The sequence below is a fragment of the Copadichromis virginalis genome, linkage group LG9 (genome assembly GCF_057382275.1).
Source record: "Copadichromis virginalis isolate Kocher_CV1m ecotype Utaka linkage group LG9, C_Virginalis_male_GT1.1, whole genome shotgun sequence".
NCBI lineage: Eukaryota > Metazoa > Chordata > Actinopteri > Cichliformes > Cichlidae > Copadichromis > Copadichromis virginalis.
In genome coordinates, this window is record NC_140626.1 from 24,595,595 (window position 1) to 24,618,550 (window position 22,956).

The 22,956-nt window shown below is 38.5% G+C and overlaps 1 protein-coding gene across 1 annotated transcript in view; it reads right to left on the reverse strand.

The window, feature by feature from the left end:
- Positions 1–22,703, reverse strand: part of vipr1b (vasoactive intestinal peptide receptor 1b) — a 51,981-nt gene extending 29,278 nt beyond the window's left edge. The window contains exons 1-3 of the mRNA XM_085468343.1: positions 22,499–22,703; positions 12,643–12,733; positions 10,324–10,434 (exon numbers count right to left, since the gene is read on the reverse strand). Of these exons, the coding sequence (XP_085324469.1) occupies positions 10,324–10,434; positions 12,643–12,733; positions 22,499–22,549 (253 nt within the window). The 5' untranslated portion in view covers positions 22,550–22,703. The remainder of the gene's footprint in view (positions 1–10,323; positions 10,435–12,642; positions 12,734–22,498) is intronic.
- Between the last annotated feature and the right edge of the window lie 253 nt (positions 22,704–22,956).

Here is a 22,956-nt window from a genome sequence, read left to right on the forward strand (position 1 = left end):
CATCCTTATACATACCATTTTATGACTCTATGTTATGTTAATGGTTAAATCAAATCTGTCTATCTCTCTGTCTGTCTGTCTGTGAGGAACATCAGTTAGTGTAAATGGATTTGTAACAGTAAAAGCCCCATCAGCCATATTTTGCTCCAGTGGAGCTGACAGTGATTGGATATTAGCACATATCAGTCAGGGTAACATTAACTTGCTGGGTCACAGAGCCAGGAGCAGGGAGAAAGCCTGGAGGTGTTGCAAAGAAGTAATGGCTATCTATCAGCACCAATTTAAAAATGGCTCTCAGCGAGGAATGGAAACGACTGAGAGGTTTGTGTCAGGAAATGTTATTTGATCCCGTGCTTCACTGTTCACCTGCCATGCTTAATTTAATATCCAAACATTTCATTAGAGGCAGATAAAAAAGAACTGTAAAGAATGTCAGTGAATTAATATACTTCTCAAACTATTAAAAGCTGCATGTCCAATAACTGAAGCCAGAGAGGTTACACAGAGGAGGAACACGTCTGAATATGAGATGGTAAAAATGGGTCTAAAGATTTTAAGGGCACAGTTAAATGTAATCAGAAGCAATTGGGAATATGAATCCATGTGTTACGAGATTATAGCAAAAACTATCTTTATAGTGAACCAGTGTGTCCCCGCAGCTTGACAAAACAGTATTATATTACACCTTTAGTGCTACAATAAAGTTGATTAAAATAAATAAATTAAATAAACTCTTTTCATTTACCGAAACTACTCTAAGATCCTTTTTCATGTTTTGTGCCAAATGCATGCGCGAGCACATGAAACTGACTGTGTTCAAGCTGCACATTGTGTTTGTTTCTGAGTGATAAAAGTTGCATATCTATTTAAGATGTAGATACAAACGTGGTGCAGGGACTCTGCTAGACATCCCAGGTGATGAAACGTCACCGTTAGGCTGTAGAGCCATCGTGTGGCTTCCTGTTTCCTGTTGGGGTAAACATTTATTAGCACTCACAAGTAGAGCAGGGCGATATGGCCAAAAATATTTATCACGATATATATTTGAAAATTTGCGATAACGATATAACCGACGATATAATTGATGCGAGACAAAATACAACTCCACAACATTACTAGTGCAAAAAGACAACCTTCCATTTATTTTCACTTAAACAAGAAGCTGGTTTTTATGTACATTAAAGCTTTATAAAAATGTAACAGTGCAAATGCAAATTCCTTGCTGAAAGTTTAACCAAAAGGCATTTCCAGTAGAAATGGGCTGACATATCCTGAGCATAACCATGTATAATATCCACTGAAGTTAAAAAGAGGTGCTTTGCAACATTAAACTGCAGTGTGCAGTACGTATTTTTCGGACCATAAGGTGCACGGGATTATAAGGCACATTAAGCGAAACAAAGCAGTCAGATAAATCAAACTTTATTAAACTCATTCTTCTTGCTTCCTCCACTTCTGTACCATTGATTCATTAATGTTGAATTCTCTGGCAGCTGCTCTATTCCCATGTTGTTGCAGTATATTAATGACTAACCTGGTATTGTGGATGGATTATCTCAGTTGTTCTCCTGACTGAAGTTTGGTCCGTTTACAGCATCCTGCCATGCGATTGCATTTGTCTCTAACCATGAAGAACCTTCACGTTAACTTTTATAAGTGGAAAAGTGTTAGTGTTGGTCCTCCAGCTTCACTGTTTATGTTATGCTAACATAGCTGTGTCGCTAGCGATCACGTAGCACATCATTATATACCAGCTAGCCCAACTTCAGTAACCCTACAAACGTCACTGCTGTTTAGTTTCCTGTCTTCATTTATGTTGGAAGTGATAGCAGAGCTGTACGTGTGATTTTTTTTCAGAAATCTCTCAGTCAGAACATGCAATATCATGCTTAGGTAACTAGCGAAACTAGCGAGCTAACTTCCGCTAGCTTCCTGCTAACTTCTAACTCCGTTAAATGTAATAACTTTTGTTTTCATGGATGCCTGGAAGTTAAACTTTATAGTTACACCTGGTAAAGCAGCAATGCTGATCGTTTTATTAAAGATGAAATAATTTAGACAGTTTTTAACTCTAAGTGATGCTGCAGTGTTGTTTGACCTGAAGCATACGGAGTTTAGGACCCAGATTACTCCCAGATTTAAGAGCATCTTAGTCCGACAAATATGACAATAACAACGGCCGCTTGCATGTTCTGCAAAAAAATGTGCTTTGTTGTGTATCTGACGGACAAACACCAAACCAGTTCCACATCACGGAAGTTGCACCATTTTTACAAACCAATTCTGGTTCATCTGTTTTACTCAACAATCGGCCATGTGTGTATGAAAACAAAGGCAGTGCGCATGCGCGTTTTACTCCCATTCTATCGCGATATTTCATTTTCCTATCGTTGCCTAACAATATAATATGGCCCAGCCCTACTCACAAGTCAATTTTTTGCAGAACTTTATAATAATAGCACACTATTGAGCAAGATTAAGGTATTAGTAAGGTATTATATATCATTTATACAGCATTACTCCTCCTTAGTAGGCCATTTATAAATACAGATATGTTATTAGGACTATGATTATTACAAGCAGTGATGTAGCAACATTGACAGCTGTATATGGTATAATAGTAACAGATGGATAAGCATATCTGTATTTATAAATGGCATGATAAGGAGGAGTAATGATATCTAAATGATGAAGTGCTTGCTATTACCTTACTAGTCTTATACCTAATAATGATACCTATATCTAACACACAGATTATTATAAAGTGCTGCCCAACTTTTCTATTCATGTTTCTAGCTTGTTTACTGTACATGCAAATGCAATGAAAACAGAAAAATGCAGTCACCTGCTGCAGGTTTTTCACAACCTAAACAGCTTGAATGCCAGTAATAATGCTTGAATTGACAAACTAGAGTTTAACGATCCGTCTCAATACAGCCCAGGGTCACAGTCAAACGCATCAGTCCAACACGCTGACACTAACCTTCAACAGCACAAGATTAACGCAAGCAAATTCACAGTAGCAGGTCCCCGATCCCTGTCAGTAGGCTGTGCAACATAATATCGCCTAATATTTACAATCTATGTTGATCTGAGAAAGGTGGGAGTCACGGAAAATTTTCACTGAAGACTTCAGTAAAGTTTCAAGTTAATCATCTTTTGGGAAGATGATCAGTGTCGTTCAATCGTATTTTCCTCATCACCTAAGTATGAAGTGTAACCACCACATTCTGCCTAACCCACAAAAACCAAGAGAAATCATTTTATTTACATGCACCATGCATCCACATCTATCACCTTAATAACTACTCTTTAAGCTGGTGCTAACACCTGATTAATCATCACGTTCCCTCTACATTCGAAGACTCTCACAGCACGTGAGACAAATGAATGGTTTAAACTCAAGTGAGAGATAATGCTTTGCTTGATTTCACTCATTACTGCAAAACGAATCAAAACAATCACAGCAAGATTAATTTATTGCATTACCTGTTAATCACAGCATGCTTTTGAAGACTATATGACGTCTGAGTGACTGACACCCAACTCGCCAGGAGCAGGGAAAGGAGGACGACTCTCCTCCTTTTTTAAACTTCTCTCTCCATTTTCATGAAATATTACTTCCTGTTCACTGACAGTTTATTTTACACTCCCATGAAATACTGAGTTAATTTCATGACTTCATAACTGCTGTAGTCATTACTGTTGATGGTTGGGAAACTACATCCTTTTATATTTTTTCATATAATAATATTAAAACCATTATTTAGTAATAAAAGAGAACCAATATGAGCATCAGCAGGATAAGGAGTACTGTGCCATGGTTCTGGTTTCTTATTGAATATTTCCTTTTTTGGGATTTAACTGATTTCCTTTCTTGTGTTGTTAAAAGTCTCATCTTTTTCCTCCTCTTCACCTTTTGTCAGTGTGTTAGTTCCTTCATTTTCCTTCGTTAATACCTCTTTGGGAATTGCTTTGATGATGCAGAAATACAATCTCATGTCTGTCAGGAAAGCTGGACTGGACTGAAAATGAGTGAAAAATCAGCCAAAGAAAAACTTTGAAACCACTTTAAACCACTTTATAAAATTACAAGAAAGTCTGACCCATTGGAAACAAATGATAAAGAAATGAGCCTTGAGACTATCGTGCAGTTAGGTCAATTGGGTCATTTTAATTCATTGCTAGGTGTTTGCTAGGTAACATGAAAACATCATTATATCTGATATACTACTGACAATGTATGAGTTCACACACACACACACACACACACACACACACACACACACACACACACACACACACACACACACACAGATTTTGTGTATTACAGTAACATTTACAGCATAGTAGATATACTGTAACGACACACCACTACAACCTCAGCACCTAAGGCCCCCAGAAACTCAAAGATCATTTGTTCATTCCTCACAAGTCATATGGTAATTAAAATGAGTCATTTTACTAATATCATAAAGGTATACAATTTAACAGGCAATTCTCTTAGTTTAAACTTCAAACGTATTACCAACCTGTTGTAATGCCCATTCTTTCTAGCTTACAGGCACCCCAGAAAATATTTAGTGAATTAGTACAACACCTGAGCTTGTAAAGCTCAACCAGGGTCACATCCAGACCCTTGATGATAACTTTAGCCAACAAATGCATTGGTTGAAAAGGTTAATTAGAGATGATAGTTTATAATACTGCACATATGTTGACTACCAAGTCACTGCTCTACATTTACCCACAAGTCCTGGCAGTACATACAAATAAAAAGTATACAAGATGCCTTTTTTTTAAAAATAGGAAACAAATAAAAACATTGTCAACAATATTTTATATACTCCTGGTACTTTAATTAAAAACATTTTTTGTATTTTGTTATTCGAAATAACATCTGGAAAGCATAAATGTACTTGGTGTAGCAAAAATGAAAACCGTCAGAGGCAGTCCATCCATCCAACGTTTGTTAACGTGAAATACTGATTTCTGTTTATCAATTATCTAGCAATAGCATGCATATAACCAGGGGTTAAAGTGGACTGGCACTTCCATTGATGAGTGATTAAATCCAGTAGGCAGATTAATGCATATTACTATTAAACGAGTTGATTTTTCATGTGCCTGGTGTTACATCCAGTGACAGCATGGAGACGTTTGCTCAGTGATGAGAAAATAATGTTGTCGCTGCTTTCACCATTTTCTGGTGGTACTTTAGCGGACAGCTAGTGGTACTGAAGAGAAGCGTGCATAAACGGAATAACGTTTTTTTTTAAGTGGCAGAAAATGTCAAATGCAACTTTTCAAACAGCACAACAAATACCAGCAAACACACAAATTGTTTGTGTGCTACTTGTTACAAAATGAGCTAAATTACAGCTGCTATATTTCACAGGGAGAAGAAAGAAAAATGTTAATGTGCGGCATTGATAGATGGAGAAAGATGTAAGAAAGACAGGAAAACAGAGGAAGATGAGAGATTATTTTCAAAGGTAAGGACTTCCCTGCAAGTTATGAACTGGAAATTTAAGGATATTTGCAAGTAATATCCTTAATCATTTTAGAGTTTTTAACTCAGATATTGGATCTACGTGATGTATTGCTGGATTACATTTTTGTGAAATATCTTGGGAAACCAACTGAATCAGTGTTATTCAAAGGTGGGTTAGTTTGGAGTACTGCATCAAAGTTTACAGCAATGCACTATGTTAGACTGGCTGCATCTAGGGTATTGTTACTAGGGTACATCAAGGTAGCGGACATTAACACTGTGTAATTATGTCTTCCAACAAACTGCCACATTGAAATGAACTTCTAATTAATTGCCTTGAGACAACTGCTGTTGTGATTTGGTATTATATATATATAAAACTGGATTGAACTGAATTAATCAAGCCATTAAAAGTGCATAAGGTACCAGTTTGATGCCACCATGTTGCCCCGCTATCTTGAGTTCTGCCTAACCTAGTTATGTATGTAGCTAAAGACCGGCTCAATATGTAGCATCTCAAAGGCGGAGGAAAAGAGAACTTGTGTTTTTATACATCTTAAATAGGGTCCTCCACAGTACAACGACGTTAGATCCACTTCAAAAACAGTTTCACTAATGTTAACTAACAGCAGCTAACATAGGCTAACAGCAGCTAACATAGGCTAACAGCAGCTAACAGCAGCACTTACTGACAGTAAAAGTTCAGCTCAACAACTCACTTCAGTTTTGCTGTTATCGAACAGAAGAGAGCTTCACTGACTCATATATGACTTCTTTCACAAAGTTTTCAGCCTCTTGCAGAGTAAACAGACGTTGACTGACAGCTTTGAACTTAGTTCATGTGAACTTAGCTGTGAACTTAGCTAGGATTATGCACTTGAACTGGGAGGCTTACAAAACAAAACTCACTCGACTGCAATCTGCAATCTACTTATATCTAGTATTGAGATTTTACACATTGCAGCTTTAAGGTGTTTATGCCATTGTTTATGTTTTATACTAGCTTTATATGGTCTATGAGTTAGAATACAGCTCATAAAACAACAACGTATAAGGAGTGAAAAGAAAAGATTTCTGCTCAAACTGATGACTTTATTTAGTTTAGTTACATGTAAATTTCCACCTAATTTTGTTACACAACTACAGTGTAAAATGTTGATTTGTACACGTTCAGTTTATACCAAGCACATTTTCCTTACAGATTAGGTATTCAAATAAATAAACCTTTGCTTTTATACATTTCTGTTTCATTTTACTCTGAATTATTGCTTTTTGTATATTGAGAGTGAAAATTTCATTTATTTTTTTCAGAGTGTATCTTTTTGAATTTAGTTAAATCCACAAAGAGCAGTAAATAGTAAAATAGTAGTGAATAGTGAGGAGCAGCACAGGTCAGCTGATCACAGCCTTACCCGGCCTTGACGTAATTCTTTTCTCCGGTCTGTCAAATCCTACTTTAACCCCTAAAACACACAAAACAAAACATCCGTTTCTCTTTCGAAAACAAAGACATCAATGCAGCACAGACGCTGAAGTGATTCACTATAGTCTGTCCATTCAAGCAGACCATCTGTGACAATATCTATCTTCTTTCTCTTTTCCTCAACTGAAAGAAGAAAGAGAGTAAGAAATGAGATTTCTTTGTTTAGTCACAGATGTGAAGCTTCGGCTGTAAAGGCATTGAGAGTAAATCTGAAGGACACGAGTTTAAAAAGAAAGTAAAGCTAACAAAAAAAAAAAAAAAATCCAAGACAGGCAATATGTAATTGCAAAAAGATAAATGACCGTTCAGCTTTTTTTCTTATGTAGAGCCATTGACAAGATCAAACATTCTTGGTGAAGTAAAAAGTGTTAATTTACTGTAAGAAGGGAGCTGGGGTGGAAAGAAACTTGGCTCAATTGCAAAAGTGTGATTTATATATAACCTTTTTGGACTTTGTAGATGATATTAAAAAAGTTTTATTGCTTATTTTTCTTGTCTTAGTTCATTGAAACAGCAGCAGCCCCTTCCTCTCCTTTGTGTTAGGATGCCTGGGTTTTTGAGTTTATTATATTATTTATCATTTCTAGTCTTTGGGTTTTTGTTAGAGTCATGTCTTATGGTTTGTCTCTGTGAAATCCTTAGTTGCTGTCTCCCCTGTCCGCTATATCCCCGTGTCCAGTCAGTGTCTGTGTCTGCCCTGGTCACACGTCTCTGTTCCCTCTGCCTGCATGTGAGTGTGTGTCTTTTGTTCAGTCTGTGTTATGTGTTTCCTGTTTTACTTTGAAGGTCTCTGTCTTATCTCAGTGTGTTCAGATTACGCTTCTTTGTCTCGTTAGTCCTGATTTGCCCCAACTGTGTTTCCCTCCTGTTGTCCATTCCCTGATTGCTCCCTCTGTGTATTTAAGCCCTGTGTTTCAGTTTGTCATTGTTGCGATCTGCCTTTATCTTGCTGTGTGTTTAGTCTGTGTAGGTGTATTTTGTATTCTTAGTTTTTGTTACCCTTTTGAGTTCAGCATTAAAGCTGTTTTGAGTTACTTTCTGTCTCCGGAGTCTGCACACAGCTGTCACATAACACTTTGTGTCTGTACGTCGTCCAGAATAAAGGTTAAGCAGGGGTCTGAGCAGTTTTCTTCCAGACTGTGATCGAGTCTGTCCAGACTTTACATCTAGTCCTCGGCTTTGTCCATTCATTACATCTACAGTAACCTCAGTGAAGTTTTAACGTTAACATCAAGCGCTTTTTCAAATTCTATATGCACCATACATACACATTGCAGGTTCAACACAGAACACTAGTATTATGTGGAGACACTTCAATCAGAACAATGTCCTTCCACACAGCACGATGACGTAGTTGTTTAACAGTGCAGTTCACTGTGCAGCAAGCTCAGCATAGCTATAGGCTTTCTGTGCATTAGGTTGACAACACATTAGCTTAAAACCTCAATCAGACATGACGGGTATTATGACAGTGCTTATCAGCTCTCTCTGCTTCAGGCTGTGTGCACGCTCACATAAAAGGTGTCATTTGGCTCTCCTTCTGCACAAAATGGACCAATTGAAGGCTGCCTATTTTTGTCAAAGACACTATCAGAAAAAACGGTGATAGGGACAGATAAAGAATGGGATGTGAAAATATAATCGCAAAAGGCAACACAGATCCTGCAAATGAGTCAAGAGAGGTAATATATTTAGAGATGTAATATATTTATTTTAACCCTCGTGTGCTTGACATTTATTTCTTAACCGTCACTCTTTGACAGCTGCTACCTTATAGTTCTGACAACATATTTATATTTATACATGAGTGCATATCCTCGTGAGAGAGAGAGATGTTGAAAGCAATGTAATTTGTGGTCACATCCAAGTTAAATTTAATTATTCTTTAATTTAGTTTTCTCATCTTTACTCTTTTACCTGCAGTTCCAGCAGCATAAAATAGACTTGGTGGTAAATTACAATCAAATGTAAAAGAATTTATGCATTTATACATCTGCATAACCAACTGAATGCAGGTAAATTCTGTACAGTAAAACTTCACTCCACGACTTCCTTTGAGGTATTAAGCACAACTTAATAAGTTGCAAAATCGATTCCTTCAGAAAACCCTCACAGCACGTGATCAGGAATCAGGGAAAATGTGGTAGAAAAAGACAAATTTGAACAGAGTCTGAAATGAGATTTGCAGATTAGATTTTTTTAAGCTTTTCTCAGTGAAAGCCAAAATGAGACCTTTTATTTTTTTAATAACTTTCAGAATGTGATCCGTGATTTTACCACAGCCACACTCGATTACTGCAGTTCTTTATATGCCAGAGCGTGCCAGGCACGTTTATGACGATTGCAGTTAGTCCAAAATGCTGATACTCGTAAATGAAAAGATGAACCTATTAAACTTACCTTGGTATCGTTAAACTGGCTACCTGTACAGCTTAGGATTCATTTTAAAACCCTTGTAATTGCTTGCATCGGCTTGCCCCTGAGATGTTTGATATTTATGGTTTTATTCCGCTTATCAGAAGCTTGAGTCAGCTGAACACTTCCAAGCACCAAACCTCTACAGCTAATCGGTAAGCTTCACTAACAGTAGTCAACTTTTAAAATCTGTGCTAGTGGGCATCAGTTTAGCTCAGTGGGTGAGCAGACGACAGTATGCCGCATGTCTAGAGGCCTGGCTTTGATTCAACCTGTATGTCCTCCCGTTCTCTCTCTCTCTCTCCCCACTATCCTGTCTGTGTTCCCCGCTCCACTATTACATAAATAGGACTGTTTTAACATTAAAGTTGATAATCATGTGCTTTGGTTGATTTTAGGCTGACACGGTTAAATTCTTTTTGCATTTTAATAAAATGGATACATGCAAAACCTTTTGATATTTTATGGATTTGTCGTGTCAAAAATGATGAAATGAAGCTTTTTATGGGCCTCATGAATCAATATCCAATCCAATCTCCCCTGAGATGTTTGCTGCAGGCTTTCTGTTGGGCATCCAGTGACTGTCCTTGATATTTTAAAAGTCCATTTGTATGCAAGGAGAAAATTTTATCTTCAGTGTCTACCCAAAGGCTCAACTGTATGCAAATAACCTTTTAAATATGAAAATACTCACAGTTATAAAAGAATAAATAAATGTGTTAGCCCGTGACAGCACTGCTGAGCGAAGTCCTGCTATGGCATCTTTAGGCTTTTTGGCCACAAAGCAGTTATTTCCTTCATAAAGAAAATTACATACATTTAAATGACGGTTAGTTTTCTTCTTCTTGAGCTTGTTATTTTACGGAAGAGCACATAGAGAACATCTGTTATTCCTTCTTTTGTGCACTTGCACTGAATGTAATCGATTTACCTTTCTGATGGTCACTGAAGTAGCTGAAATAAGGCGGGCAGGTTATTGTAACCACCTCTCCGACCCGAGCTGAAGGCCAGCAGGCGATGATGTCCCACATGCCTTGGCACCCTGCCAGGTGAACATAATAACATCAACATGGCATCGCTCATATTGTAAGAGACACACGTGCAAGCACCAACACCACGATGACAAAATGAAATCATGTCCAACACTAAAGCCAAATTGAATAAGTAATTAATGGCAAGCAGCAGCTGCGTGTTATCACTCAGATGAATTTTTATTTTTAAACATACTGATTTGTCACAATCAATATTTAATCAGCTTGACATTTATCTGAGATAATGGACTGCCTGAGAGTCTCAGTGGAAAGTTTATCAGAGACACTAATATGGAGTTAGGCCCCTACCTTAATAATAATTATTCTACAGATGAAACAATTTTGGGGGGAAAGATGGAGATTTTCATCCACAGTTGCTGCAGGTTTGCTGAGATCTGGTGACTGTGGATGCCGTTTGAGTCCAGTGAACTCACTGTCATATATAAGAAATGATACTGAGTTTAAGATGATTCGAGCTTTGTGAGATGGTGATACGTGGTAAAATGGACCCATGCTTTCATGTTGTTTACATCAAATTCTGACTCTACAGGGTGGGCCATTTATATGGATACACCGCAATAAAATGGGAATGGTTGGTGATATTAAAGTCCTGTTTGTGGCACATTAGTATATGTGAGGGGGCAAACTCCTCAAGATGGGTGGTGACCATGGTGGCCATTTAGAAGTCGGCCATCTTGGATACAACTTTTGTTTTTTCAATAGGAAGAGGGCCATGTGACACACCAAACTTATTGGTAATGTCACAAGAAAAACAATGGTGACCCCCTTAGACTTTTATCTTTGGGGTCATCTGAAGGCAATTGTCTATGATGTGAAGATACGAGATGTGCAGCACCTGAAACTACGGATACTGGATGCCTGTGCTGGCATTTCTCCTGCGGTGTTGCTGTCAGTGTGTGAAGAGTGAGAGAAGAGGGTTGCATTGACAATCCAACACAATGGGCAGCACATTGAACACATTTTATAAGTGGTCAGAAACTTGTAAATAACTCATGAAAGAATAAAGTTACGTTGAAACCAAGCACACCATTGTTTTTCTTTGATCTATTATTATTTTGAACATATTTTTAATTGTTTTTATTTTAAGTATTTTAAATTCTTAATTCATTTTTATTATTTTATTTATAATTAGTTATTATTTTTTTATTAATCTAATCTAATACATATTTCTAAATAATAATTTTGAAAAACAAAAGTGAAAACCTAGCAGTCTGAAAGTGTTATTCAGCTGCACCTTTCAAATACATGACTTACTTGACAACACCCAAGTTAACCCCAGGAAATGATGACGTGAGCAATGCAAAGCAAACAAACAGCTTCATTATGACATATTGTGCAATCACCATATTGTCCTTTAATAAAATGTTTATACTTGATTAATGCTACAAGCTAAAATCTACTTTCGATCAAAATGTTTTAATGTCCAAAATATTATAAGAAAACCAAGGAACTGCTGAAGGATCCCTTGATGTATTATGTTGCACCGCCATAGTCTGTAAGCTTATGGTTCCCCACAAACACTCATGTTAACTCAGTTACTCAGGATGTGACCCCTGACTGCCACTTCAACTATGTTCTGGTTGAGGAAGTAGATAAGAAAGTAGAAAAATAAGGGCCATTACAGCAATAAAGAACGCTGTTTCCACTGTTACCTTAACGCAGCATGCCGTATGTACAGCACGTGTAGTGATTTTTTATTAAAATGAAAGGAAATGGAGATAGTGCCAACAACGTTTAACATCAATATTTCACTGCGTTCCTAAAGTCACAGGAAGGACGGCCAAGCAGATATCTCAGTGGGCCAAAAAGAGAAGCATACATTACATTTTGAATCTAAATTGGTGTCTGAGTTAAAAGGCATTGGTGTAGTTTTAGCTACTTTAACAGGATAAAAGTGTACTACTGTTATGCATGTGGCTTACTGCTGTGCCTCCTTGTTTGTGTCTCCTGCTGTTTGTCTGTCATTGTGTTACATGTTTCTATTTCAGTCTCTTCCTGTTTTATTTTGAAAGTTATTTTCCCTCTCGTGTCTGAATGTGGCTGTTATGTCCTGAAGAAATGTATTTCTGAAATATACATTCACACACTGTCTGACCTCACCTTACTATATATTTACCAACTATGCCTCCCTTTTTCTTTAAGTAGCCTTTTGCACAACCTAAAGAGCTGGAGAGACTACATATGTTTTCCATAATGACCTGAAGTGACGTTCCCAGAGGTGCTATTTTCACAGCGCTCTTTCTCCAGCTGGATCTCGTTCACCACGTCGCACATCTGCACTGACAGCACCTACGGATGAAACAGAAAGCACATTTAAGTTTCAGGAGTGAAAAAATGCCTCTATTGTCCTGCAACAGAAAGAACTTCTATTTAGCAAGGCGCACACAAGAACACCAGAAAATATGAGTTTGCAGTTATATTAGTAAACATTTTCTCGTCACCGTCACCAGCTTTTCATGCTATATTTTATTAGACTGAACTAATGACTAATAATACGCTAAGTAGAAAGAAATGTTCTCAAACTGAGCCTTTTTTCCAGGGAAATAGATTTTCTTGTGCAAATAAATTAGGGAGAGGAGAAGGGAGCCACTGAGTAATCTGCTGTGACTGTTCATCTGTGTCAACACACGCTGAAAAATGCAGGATGACGGCTGCTAGTGGAGAGCCGGTGGGTCAATGAAAATGTGTAAGACGAGCAGTGAGGAGCTTGAGAAGGTCACTGGAGATGAGGAGAGAAAAGTCGGCGTGAAGCAGAGCGTATTCATGAACTCCTAGTGAAGAGCTTCAGTGTGCACCTTGCTAACCAAGCGGCAACGCTCAAAGCAGCAAAGGTCACAGTGAGGAGGGCTAAAGCACAAAGATGCATTTACGCTTGTTCGACTCATCCTCTCTATAAGTGGTTCTTCATGAGTCCCGGCCACCTTTGAGCTGTCAAACATCAAATGATCCTCATCAATCATCCAGAAATGTCCTACTTAGTGCAGGGTTGAGTTCCCAAATGATATTACGCTGCTGTAAACAGCAGTCAGCGATGCAATGCGCACCCCGGGCGAGAGAAACACCTCAAACCATCACAAATTAAAAAGGACACGTCTCATGTTAGTAGTTTAATGAGGCATGGGATAGTCAGAGGTTCATATGTTAAACAAGGGATCCTCTCGCAGCACGAACACTGATATATCAGTGTTACATTATCATACGCTGATATGAGCCCAATATTCGTCTTAACTGCCACAGGTCAAACACCAAATGAGGTGACATTTACACATGCTATTAATGTCCCGCTTTATCAGCTGTCATAAAACAGTGATGAGAGGACCTACAAGCAGAACACAGAGGCAGGTGGGAGACACAAAACAAAAACAGAAGCACAAAAGCACAGTCACACTAGATTAAAAATAGAACACTAACCCGCGTGATTAGTGAAAATTGACGGCTTTCCAGTGACCTAATTGAACTACAAGGAGATGGGGTGATTAACTGGTCGCTCATAGGTTAAGCATGCAATACCCTCAACCTCTAGATGATCACTTTCGATGTCAAGGTGATTGCTCAAGACACCTGGTGGGAAGCAACCTGTCTCCAAACAATCATCGTCTGACTTGGACTGACTGCAATCACTCTTCATTAGTGAAGCTTTGCAAACAATTGCCATCTAATTTATAAACATAGATTTCTATGACATTACAATCAGTCTGAGTGTGTCTGCTGTGATCAGTGCAACTTGTCTGCAACGTGTTTCTTTGCGATAGGAGACTTGACCTAACTGGTTGCCAGTGTTATATTCCTGTTTAAAACTGAGGTTACTCAGTAAGCAGTATCAAAAACAAGCAGTATCACATGCACTCAGGACCATAACATCAACAGGGAGCCCCCCAGTGCTACCCCTGTGTCCTAGTAGACACGCCTACAGTTATTGCATTCACAAAATGTTCAGAAAACCTGACCTCTCACCTTGACCTTGAGGTCGAGGTCACTGAGATTCGAGTTCGGCTGAGATTTTTAGCAGGTATATCTATGAAATCGAGTTGTCCAGCTGCCCGACAGGGTAACAACAATACCCCATCAGCCTTTTTTAGTAGTAAAAATCTATTCAAGTTTAACGTTTAAGCGACACCTACTTTTACTTTTAGTTAAAGTTCAAATAGTAGAATCCAAGTGGGATCCAGCTTTGGGAACAACAAATTAGTGCAGCCTCAATGCTTCTGGCAGCAACAGAGTTAGTTCAAAAACAACTCCCCACTCATTATATTAGACTTAGATTAAAATATTATGAAGAGCAGTAAATTATTCTTGAATGAGATCAGGAAGGCTGGAGTGCTTTACTTCACAACTCTGTTTTTATTCATGCATAAATAACGCTTACAGGAGCACTTACAGGATTTTTTTTTTTAGATTCGGGTGGCACAGGGGGATCCAGCAATGAGTAAGGGGGTGGGGGGTTGTTTCTACCAGATGTTGACCAGCTGACCATTCGCTGAGTTACAATGATGGTAACGAGCACAGACCTCCTGCCTCCATACATTAGGAGAGCAGTAATTAATAGCAGGTGCCCTGATGCACAAGATCTAACAGCGATTTAACCGGATAAGAAATAATCTGTTTTCAACAGTAAATATATTAAATTTTAACAGAGTGGTAGGACTAGCGAGACCTCTTTATCCCCTGTGTAGCTTCCACCCATTGTTGCATTTTGTTCCAGGGGCCTCCCTTCGGCCCCACCTTTGACACTTTGATGAAAACTATATATAACTGATGAGGATGTCTGTGAATCTAGGAACCCACCTTTGTTGTCACAGCTTTGCTAACCTAACATAAAGATAATTAAAAGATGCCTCCAGTGACTGACCTGCAAACAATGATTGATCAAACACAAGAAAAGCTGTCAGAAGAAGCTACTTCTGGTTGCTCCCATATGCTGTGGAATCACCACAGTGGGTTTGATTTTGTTTGACATGGTAGTTTGTACACCAGTTACCCTTCCAGTCATTCCCCAAGATCAAACTGTTTAACGGTCGGCAATCAGAAGAATGACATTTAAAAAATTACTTGGGATTGCTTTTTGTTCTGCCAGGGCTATGGTTCCAGACTGAGTCCTTCCTTCTTGGATATTGATAATTCAAACATTGTAAAGTATAATAAGATGGCTTTCCTTTAAAAAGTTAGCAAAATAAACAATTTTAATGATGAAGTTCAGTGCACGGTACGAACCATGTAAAATCTCGCTGTAATTTGCCTGTCTACACTGCACTGCCTTCCCTGAGTGTTACTCATTGCCTCGCTTGCTCTCTTGAAGGTCATCCTGACACTCTCATAATCCACACAGCTTTGGGATGAGAGTCTTTGCCTGTGACTGATTACAGCAGAAAGTCCAACATATCCTCAGGAAATGGTAGCAGCACTGCTTGAAAAGAAAGAAAACTGCTAACTCTCATGTTGGGCAGACCTTTCAGTAACCCTGTTTTTCATTAGAATGATGTTGATTGTAAGACAATGTAAAAATGAAGCACTTTAGAGATGATCTGGGTCCAGAAACCTCTCTGAGTGGAAAATGCTATCCTCATAGTGAGTTTACATTGCAGACTACAAGTTCCTCCAGTCCGTGACAGAAAGTTTTATTATGTGCACGAGTGATTTAACATCTCCACTGCAATTATAATGTCAAGTACAGTGACGGTTACATTAGTCACTAAAAGCTCCTTTAAAAAAAATCATTACACCATTGAGAATATTTGTTTGCTATCAGTATAGTGTTATTAAATGTGTGCAAAATGGTGTAGTAATGATATCACTGTAATAGGGTTCACCAATGCACTAAATGTACTGATAAAAACATTATATTTACTTTGGCAGATGCAGATTAAAGCTGATTTGCATCTGTAGTCGCCAAATGTTGGACAACCCCACAGCAGTCTGATTACCCAGCGTCAAATATTCACTCACTGGCCACTTTAGTTATACCTTACTTGTATTGTGTTGGGCTACTTCATGGCTGACTGAATATGTGACAGAAACATCAGAGATTAGGTTCACAGTGACATGATAGTGTCATGCAGTTGCTGCAGATTTGAGCAATTTTAGCACCACGAACTAACCGTTTGAGCCACTGTTTTGAGTTTGTAGCTGACAGGAGTAGACCTTGGTGTGGTCTTCTGTTCCCAGAGCCCATCTGCTTCAAGGTTTACCATGTTGTGCATTCAGATATGCTCTTCTGCATACCTTAGTTTTAACATGTGATAATTTAAGTTACTGTTGCCTTCCTATCAGCTCAAATTCTCCTCAACTTGGCATTTTCACCCATAGAACTGGGTGTTTGATGTTTGATAGTTGTACAGATCTCTGTAAACCCTAGAGATGGTTGTGTGAGAGAATTCGAGTAGATCAGCAGTTTCTGCAATACTCAGACCGACACCAACAACCATGCCAAAGTGACTTAAATCACCTTTCTTGCACATTCTGATACTCAGCTTGAACCTCAGCAGGTCATTCTGAGCATCCCTACAAGCCTAAATGGTTTGAGTTGCTGCCTTGTGATTGGTTATTTAGTGTGTTAAGCAGCTAACCTACTGCAGAATTTAGCAGCCAAACAAATAGTAAATTGTCTGGTACTTATAGAGTGCCTTTCTACTCTGAGTCTGCAGAAGATGTTTTTACCAAAAGATTCATTCACCCATTCATACAGCACTGTATTCTATGCCTTTAAGCACTTCAGTCACATGGATCTCACACTGTCTAATGGATCCATCAAGAGTCAAGTGAAATTCAGTGTCTTGCCCAAGGGCACTTTGAAATTTTGGAGGACCTGAAGATCAAGCCACCAACCTTCTGTATAGAAAGTGACCAGCTCTACCTCCGGAGTCCCAGCTGTCCTATCAGGTACTTCATCGTGGGGACCAAAAATAGAGAGCAAAAAGCAGTTTTATGTCCTAATGTCTTAGAAAAATCCCTCCGAGTAATTAACTATGTGTGAAAATCTAAATTTCTTTGACTTGTAATCTACTGTCAGGTGTTTTCTGATTACTTGGCGTCTGGTGTCTTTTGTATGGCCACTGTTTCAGGACTTCGGGTCGATGTCTGTCAACTGTGATTGGTCAATAGAAATCAGACTACGAAATAAAATGTAAAAAAACAGGACAATAAATTGTGTCCCTTTCATACAGACTCTATTAACATGCAAATATTTGCTTATAGAGATTAATGTACTTATATTTTGTATTTCACGTTTGTTCTGCTGCCCCCTACTGGCAGGGTTTAACCAAAGGACTTAAAGCAAGAGACTCAATAAGTTTAAATAATTAAACTTTATCTGTTTGTGTTTTCAACTCTAGTGATTATGCATGCTGACTCCCCACAGTATAACAGGGCCATCCTGAATCTCATTAACACTCTCATTATCTTTACAATGACAAATCTGCATTTAAATTCTTTTTTTTATGTTTATTTGAATAAATTGCATTTTCTAAAAACAATAATAATAATAATAAAAAGATCTGGGTAACAGCCAACAATTTTAAAAATGTCAATGATAATTAAAGTTGCTTCGTGTCTTGCAGCTTTTGCAAAATGTAACTCATTTTGAATGTGACGTTTCCCAAAAGCCACTAATGCTGCATAAACAGAAGAAAAACTGAAACAAAGTCCCTCATCAGGGAAGAAAACAGACATAGCAGTGGAATGTGAGCATGGCTTTCTACTGTAGGCTGCTGGGATCAAGCTTTTTCTATTGCATGGAGGTAGTTTATTAGTTCACATAATCCTGTATATTGTGAATAGAGCCAGAGCACACAAAGAGGTAGACCAATGATAAAACAGTCATCAGAGTTCACAGCAAGGGATTCATACAGCTGGAGTGATACAGGAGGGGAGGAGATGCGACAGTGATCTATAACTGGGCTCAAAAAGGAGGTGACAAAAACTAAGTGCTTGCCGCTTGAGATACTGGAAACCTACTAATACCAAGCACTTAGACAGCCACCTATGGAGATGACTGTATTGAGGAATGAATCAAAATGTCAGCGCCAAACTACGCAAAATTGTACAGATGATAAGTGGACCTCATCAAAGACTTAGCTACAAGCACATATACACACAGAACACGTATGCACGTTGTCTCAGGGTGGAAAACGTTGAATAAATACCTGCAGGATTTAAAGTTTTGGTTGCGTAGACCTCATCGTGAGCAGTGCAAGGAAGTATTTAGTGATTGTTGTTATTCAAAGTGGCTCCCAGTCTGGCATTGTTTGAGATAACAATCAAATTCTAAAAAGGAGGAAGAGCTGACAGAAGAATGAAAGGTGAAACTCGTGTCTGACATTGTGGACTAATATGTTTTTCCCAATTCTACACTTCACTGAACAAAACAAAAACGAGCAGCATCTACATAATGGTTGCCTGTTGTTAAAAATCTGACAAAAAACGAAGGCTTGAACACCGTGCAAGCCAAACAAACAAAAGCACAGGACACGTCTGACACGACTTGAGCAGTATTTTGAATTGCTCTCAGTTACTGAGAACAATGTGCTTATGCATGGTCTTCAAAGAGCTTGAGTGATTATCATGTTGTTTCTGAATGATCAAACATCAGGCTGTGGATTTATGTGGTTCCAATTATGCAGTGCCGTTTCCAGTTGCCAGTACAAGTGCCAAAATTAGCTGACGGAGTAGCTGCTGCCACATATCTGTAACCAATAACCCAAAGCAGCTCTGCTTTAACACAACTTGTTGCTCTATGATCAGTTCAGAGTGAGCTTTCATCAATTGTGCGGTATTTGTGAAATACAATCTTTGATAAATAAAGCTAAAATTTTGGAATATTTCACATCAGTCTTTCACAGCGCAGTTTTCTCCATGTACATCCTAATGGGCCAAACGTCTGTTTGTCTGTTTGTTTGTTTGTTGGTCCACAAACTCCTCCAACACAATCAGGAGCTGAACAACCAAACTTGACACACAGGTACCTCTCCGGCCACAGAAGGTTCTTATCAATATTACATATATGATGTAATCCTGTTGCCTAGCAACCACCTACCAATGGGCTCAAATGAATAACTTTTAATGTCCGTGCACCTATAACATCCCGAAAAATCATTGTTTTATTTTACATCCAGCACAGCAACATCTAATTTATATGCACAAAACTATGACATGACATATTATGATGCCACTGTGTTGCCATAAGAGGCTACATAATGGACAACACAATAGTAGACTACAGCCAGATTTATATAATAGAGCAGGCTTTGAGTGTTGCAGGGATTAATTTTTATACAATAGGCCTCATATTTATCTTTTACTTATTTATATAAATAAGATTTACAACCCCTGTTTTTTCAATGTGATTAAGTATTACAGTTTGCCAACAGCATGAAGAGACCAAACAATACCGTAATATCTGCACGTGCTAGTATTTAAAAAAGATCATATTACATGCACGTTTAGAAATATAGGCCTGCTTTGAACTGCATTCTTGTGGCCTTCTGCTTCCTTAGACAACTGTTTTTGTTTGCACACCGTTATTTCTGAAGCATTCTTTATGCTTATCCTTTGAAAGTAATCCTATAATGCTACAGATATTTTCATTTCTATTTTTACGCAGTCAAAGTTTGGAAATGCTGACTTACTGTGTGACTGCAGAGAGAGTGGAAACATCTCTAAACTTTAAGAGCCCGTGGTGGAAGAAGTATTCAGTGCCTTCACTTGCTTACTTTAAGAAGCAATATGATACTACTGTTGAAATACTCCACGAGTAAAAGTGTTTTACTATCTTCCATGATGTTTTAGGGGTAATATAACTGATTCATTAATGCGTTTGCTGAATTTTACTGCTGCAGAAATTTAAGGTTGAGCTATTTTGAACTTCATAAACTGTCGGACGGTTTAATCTGCACCATGTGTTTGTAGGATCAGAGCCCTGTGAGAACTATGCATCTCAAAGTCCTGTTTTCTGCATTTTCTAGCTTTATTTTACATTTATAACCTGCTAATATTTAAAAAGAATTGTCAGCCAACAAAGGAACACTATATCCTTCAGCCTGATTTAATTTTAAAATCTCCAAATTTGGCGATTTGCGGTTTGCCTCGACGTGAGAGGAGGAATATGATAGTTTTAATATGCCACTAAAGCTTATGGACAAATACATAATATTAATATTTGTCTCTGAGATGGAGTAGAGATTTAAATTATCATAAAATTCAAAACAGCACCTGAGTAAATGTACTTAGTTACATTCAGCCACTGGTACAGACACATAAGGATATTAAGGCAGAGAATATATTTGCTTTTTTTTTACACACTTGAACCAAAACAGAAAAGTCATTTTCACGCATCGGAACGGAAACTGTTTGAAGAAATAAAATACGTTTGTGCTGCACCTCCCACACCACCCCACAGCGTAAATGGGTTTCTGTGATTATTTGGAAGAAAAGTTCCTTAAGGTTTTTCTCGACTGGTTTCATATTCAGAGAGAGACGAGGAAGAGAAATCATTATTGCCCCCATCCTCACCTCCCACCACCACCTCTCATCCCTGTCCCTGCTCTTCTCCTTCTCCCATCTGCATTCGGTTAAATCAATAACAGCAACATCCAGCCACTAACATACCCTTTTTAACCACTTTCTTCACTTCACTCAGCACCACAACTCCTTATTGGACATATTCATATTGATGAAACATGTCACGGTGTGTTATTATAAAGCAGCCATCTAAGGACTTAGGGGGAAAAAAAGAGACAAATATACGGCATATGAGCCAATAAAGTATGTCAACTAATCACACATCTGGCTAAGCTAAAACGTCAGGCGGAGCCTGATATCAAAGAGTCATGAGAGGTGAGCGGGGAGAAATTCTCACACAGGCAAATACAGTAGATGTTCACAGTGTAGTCTGCCTGATAAGAGCTTCTGTGGAAAGCATTGAGGAAGCCGTGCTTCAGGGACAGATGACTCAGATCAGCACAAAATTATAACTATTAGTAGATATTTGTCTATTTCTTTTGTCTCCCACATGTCTGAAAATTGTAACAAAAAGCCTCTTCAGTTCGCTGAAACTACAGGTTCCTGACAGAGATTAGATGAATAACGAGCAAACCTCTGCCCTCAGTTACTGAAATGCAGTGAGAGCCCTCTTCACATTCCAAATATTCTCAAATATTGACTGTTGTGAACCGGTGCTATTGTGTAGTAAAAAAAATAAAACTGAAGTGAAATTGACATAACATTTCTGAAAAATGAGGCAAAACCTGACGGCGCTTTGGTTTGTTGCTCACAAAAGGACCGAAAGGTACAACCGAGCAGACCAGCAGAGACTCATGCCTCACTCCTGCTTACGTCTACAGTGAGTGTAATTTTAAGGAGATGCGGGAAAGCCTATGCATCCATCACTCACAGTGCAGGCTTAGAAAAACTCCCTGCAGAAACACTGAGTGCCACTAAAAGGTGACTTATTGCCAGGTGGCAATGCTCAAAGGCTTTCTATGTAATTATATAAACCTAGAGAGACTACAACTATTTACTAGAGTAGTAAAAATAGAGCCTAGGTAAATTACTGCACTCATCCACCTGGGAGAATGGATGAAAATAGTGGGGAGCCCTGTATGAGGTGTCCACTTGTATACAATAAATCAAACAGGCGGAGGAACAAAGTAAAAAGCAGCCAGGCTGGTGGATTTCACACACAAAGGTTTCTGATCTGAACCACTATCATGTGCGATCTTTAAGAATTTAGAGGACTTTTTATTTTACTACACTCACGGTTTTTTTTTGTTTTTTTTTAAAGCCAACTGTTCACGTTGCCAGCTACTGAAATTACCCAACCACACATATATTGCTGGGTGAAAGCAGCCTAGTTTATCTTTCTAAAGCCAGATGTCTTACGAGGAGATGAACAGGAAATATCATAGAGCAGGAAAAGTAAAATAGAAGTAAAAGGGTTTTTGTTTTATTACATTAAACACACTCGAAAATGTTTTTTAAGAGTCCAACAGCGGATTTAATCTAATATGCCTGTAGTAAAAGTATAAATTAATGGTTTCAGTATGAAGAGAGACAGAGACTTACTTTTGGCAGGTATCCGCACAACACCAGAAGGAGCAGCTGTGCAGAATCCATCCTGTCCTTAGATTTTTTTTATTCTCTTTGGGTAAAAAAAACAACCTCCTTTGGAGACTGGTTTAGGTGTTTGAGGAGAAGTGAGTGCGTATGTTTACGCGTGTTTAGGTGTGTGAGGTAAACCGCCTACGCTCCATCGGATTGCGCTTTTCTGTGTGCGCTCCTCCGGCAGGAGAGCTGCGTCTGCTTCCCTGTACCCGCCCCCTCTCCCATTCACAACTCCACGCCGCCTGTCACGTCCCTGAAGACTGCTGACAAGTCTGTCAGGCTGGTTAATTGTGAACACAATGCATGCTTTTGTAGACAAACACGCCGATTCTCCACAGCGGGGCTAGTGGCAACACACACTGCGGAATAAACCCTGCAAGTGTGGGTTGGTGTTTTCCTGCAGATTTTCTGAAGTATTG